A 3,381-nucleotide genomic window follows, 5' to 3' on the forward strand; every position below is an offset into this window, starting at 1 on the left:
TCAATTAAATAATTAGTGTAAATTACAAAGAGCTCGTATGAGGTTTGATATAGTTAATAATACTTTTGTTGTTTGAAAAATTATCAATTTCTCTAATGTTGGAAGAAACTATGTAACCCTTAAATGGAGGTTCGAAATTATTCGTTTGCCCTTACTGTATTCTTTTAATTGAATTTTTTTAAAAAAATATTAAAATGAACTGGTTGATGTGGTTGAAAAATTTGAAAAATTATTCATCTAATTCATAAAAAAATAAATAAAGTACAATTCATATTTCACAAGACATTTTGGTCAGTTTACCAACAAAAAAGAAGATGACTTAACTAGTTATTGAAGGGCCATCAAAACGAAGGAAGATATAAATAATTTTTTAAATAACTAGAAAAAGTTTGTAATTGCGCCAAATTTCAGAAAAACTCTATAATTTATCTTAAAAATTATAATGTCTTGTTATATAAGTTTGAATTTGATTGAAAGTTTGAAACTGAATATGAGTTAGAATTGCTTATTTCATAGACAAAGAAATAAATGGTACACTCAATATGAATAATTATCAAATCTTTATACTCTTATTGAGTTATAGTTTCTAATATTATGTTGGATTTCAAATTCATTTAATATAAAATGCATTTGAAATCTTTGTTCAAATACTCATCTCGAATTTGAAATATAGCATAAAGAACGTCAAATTAGAGAGAGATTTGAAATATTTCAGACTACAACTCATCACATCAGTGCAGATACCAAATTTATTCCTATTTGGAGCTTTAAATTATATCCAGTGCCTCACAGAAGATTTAGGTCACCAGTAGCACAACACATTTTCCTCCACCATCCACACCAACATCACCTACTTCCCAGATAGGAGGGCGTCGATTTTGCTCTCGACGTGGGCTTCATGGTCTTCCAACCGAGCTTTCACCACACCATCTTCCCAGAGGATCAACGTTGGAACTCCTTTGAGACTGAACCTCGAGTCTGATCTAAATGGGTGCAGCGGATTTCTCCATGTAGGCCTATCTCCGACGTATGCCCTCAACAGAGCCACATTGTCTGGTGATGCTTCGAGCTTCTTGTATATCACCGGTTCAGCTCTGACGCAGTCTGGAGAAGAAACAGCATACAAAAATCATCAAAGATGAGAAAAAAAATAGTTTGTATAAAATGATACTGAAAAGAAATTTGACAAACAGTCAATGTAAATGGTTTTCAAGAACAGAGAAGTGGAATGAGGAGAGCAAGCATTTTACTTGGGTATATTCAAATACGCTGGAGGACCGGAAGCATATGTCAGCTTGGCTGGGAGCTAAACCAGCCCGGCTTGGTTGGGATCTAAAACCCACCGTTACGATCTTTTATTCCAACCAAAGTAATGTTTGATCTTTGTATTCAAAAGTTGGTATCATAACATATTCTCTTTTATAATCGTATACATATATTTCGTGTAAATCTCAAATGGATAAAAACTAAACGTTGTACTAGCCTCACCAACCATGATTCGTGGGGAAGAAAGCAGAGTACAGAACAAAGAGAAGATAATAGCCCACTTCTCCAATACACAGAGAAAATAATAATCTTCTCTAACCAAGGGCGAGTTAGCAGGAGGGTTAAGTTAGTGGCTTGATTTACATTCAGACATCAGAAGGGATCACAATAATTGAAAAACAATTTGCAATCATAACAAGAAATATGATCACTTGTCATAATACGGGGGCAACCTGATAAAATCTTACTCTTCGTTTGAAACTTGTTTACTAAAGCATGGGATATATTTTCACAGGTATATGTTGCGCAAAGAAACTCGGACATTTTGTAGAACACGCTCATAGAGTCAAACTTACTTGTGCATGCTGCCAACCATGTGTGGATCACTACAAAAAAAATCTATTTATGTTTTCATGTTCAGTTTTTTAACAAGTAATTAAAGTGAAAATATGTTTATTTATACGTATTTACATTGAAATACATAGATTTGATACCATAGTCCAATATAAAATGCAATCTCATAACCAATACAAACACATTCTCATTTCACACAAAAACCTCGACAAAATAAAAATATGAGCAAAGCTCCGGGGCACAAGTGATCTAGGAAAAGTACTAGGCATACTTCACATTTCACGTGGAATTTAAACAAGGGAAGACAGCAATCGTAATATTCCACATATGGTCACAGTGCATGACGAAAACTGGTCCATACTTAGCTGCTCAAATAACATGGCAAACTGAGGTGGTATAACCTTGCATCTTTCTTCCTCAGCGATTTTAGACTGGCAAGGGTTAACATATCCATGCAATCAAGAACGAAGATTTAGACACTTAATCTACTATAAGCCAAGGTTTTGAAGAGATTTTGATTTTCCCACACTTAAATCTTCTCTATATCAATGGAAAGCTCGGTCTCCCTGAACCCCAATTGTAACTCCAATACAAACAGCAACGAGGAGGGGACGAAATTCTAGTGTAAAATGTGAAAGATTGGTAGCCTTGAGTCTCAGCTTCACAAAACTGAACCCATTTATCTATTTATTGCATCTACAATCATGTGGACATGAATGAAGCCGGGTCGTAATTCAGATCCGAATATCAGCTACTCTACCATCCATGATTCCACCCATACTCCACAAGAAAAATCAAGAAAAACCAACATAATTTCCCAAACACGGCCTTGCCTCATTCCTCAAAAAATTTACTTCGTTTTTACCTTTCTTTCAATCACAACAATTCTTAACTCCAAGTCATGCTTCATCAAAAACAAACCAACAATTTCAAGCATCAACTGTAACCTTTCGAACAAATCACGACAGCCAACTCTCTCATTCAAACCCACCTTAAATTTCCAGACACCTACCACCAATAATCTCAATCTCCGTCAAAACGCAATCACACACATAAAAACACATAGATATGTATGCGCAGATAGGATTGGTGTGTACCTGGGCACCAACTAAGATTGGTGGATGGGTCTTTGTCGGCCAAGAACAGGATGAAATTCGCTTTGTTGTTTGCTGCTTCACTTCTGAACTTCTCAAACACCCCTTCAAATGTTGAAACTGTTGCATCCAACGTCTTCATCGGCATTTTCTGGGCTTCACCTTTTCGCACTCCCTTTTCGGCAAAATTGCGTTTGTGTTGCAAGAGAATCGAATGTTTGTGCCAGTGGGTTTTACGCATTTAAAGCATAAATTATCGTAGCGACAGCTGCCAGTATCGAGATTTCAAGAACGGGCTGGTATGGCCCTGATATCAAGATTGTCAGGCCCAGATATTCATGCTTTGGGCTTCGTCCGTGAAAAAATATTTTCACAGTGTTTGGATTTGTGTTTTGAATCTTTTGTTTTGGTGTTTTGAAGATAAAGAGAAAAAAATTAGAGATAAATA

General features: G+C 35.7%; 1 protein-coding gene across 1 annotated transcript; it reads right to left on the reverse strand.

Moving 5' to 3' along the window:
- LOC105173363 (thioredoxin-like protein Clot) lies at positions 610–3,160 on the reverse strand. The gene is made up of 2 exons (XM_011095073.2): positions 2,937–3,160; positions 610–1,104 (listed from the first exon to the last, which is right to left on the reverse strand). The coding sequence occupies exons 1-2, from the start codon at positions 3,079–3,081 to the stop codon at positions 851–853; spliced, it is 399 nt and encodes a 132-aa protein (XP_011093375.2). The 5' UTR covers positions 3,082–3,160; the 3' UTR covers positions 610–850.

Source organism: Sesamum indicum, linkage group LG11 (genome assembly GCF_000512975.1).
Source record: "Sesamum indicum cultivar Zhongzhi No. 13 linkage group LG11, S_indicum_v1.0, whole genome shotgun sequence".
Classification (NCBI taxonomy): domain Eukaryota; kingdom Viridiplantae; phylum Streptophyta; class Magnoliopsida; order Lamiales; family Pedaliaceae; genus Sesamum; species Sesamum indicum.

What these genes read in the sequence shown, in the direction of transcription:
- LOC105173363 (XM_011095073.2), bottom strand. Translation starts at nt 3,081, where the DNA reads ATGCCGATGAAGACGTTGGATGCAACAGTTTCAACATTTGAAGGGGTG. An exon ending in CAATCTTAGTTGGTGCCCAG is followed by an intron (nt 1,105 to 2,936) that starts GTACACACCAAT and finishes TTTCTTCTCCAG; the next exon opens with ACTGCGTCAGAGCTGAACCG.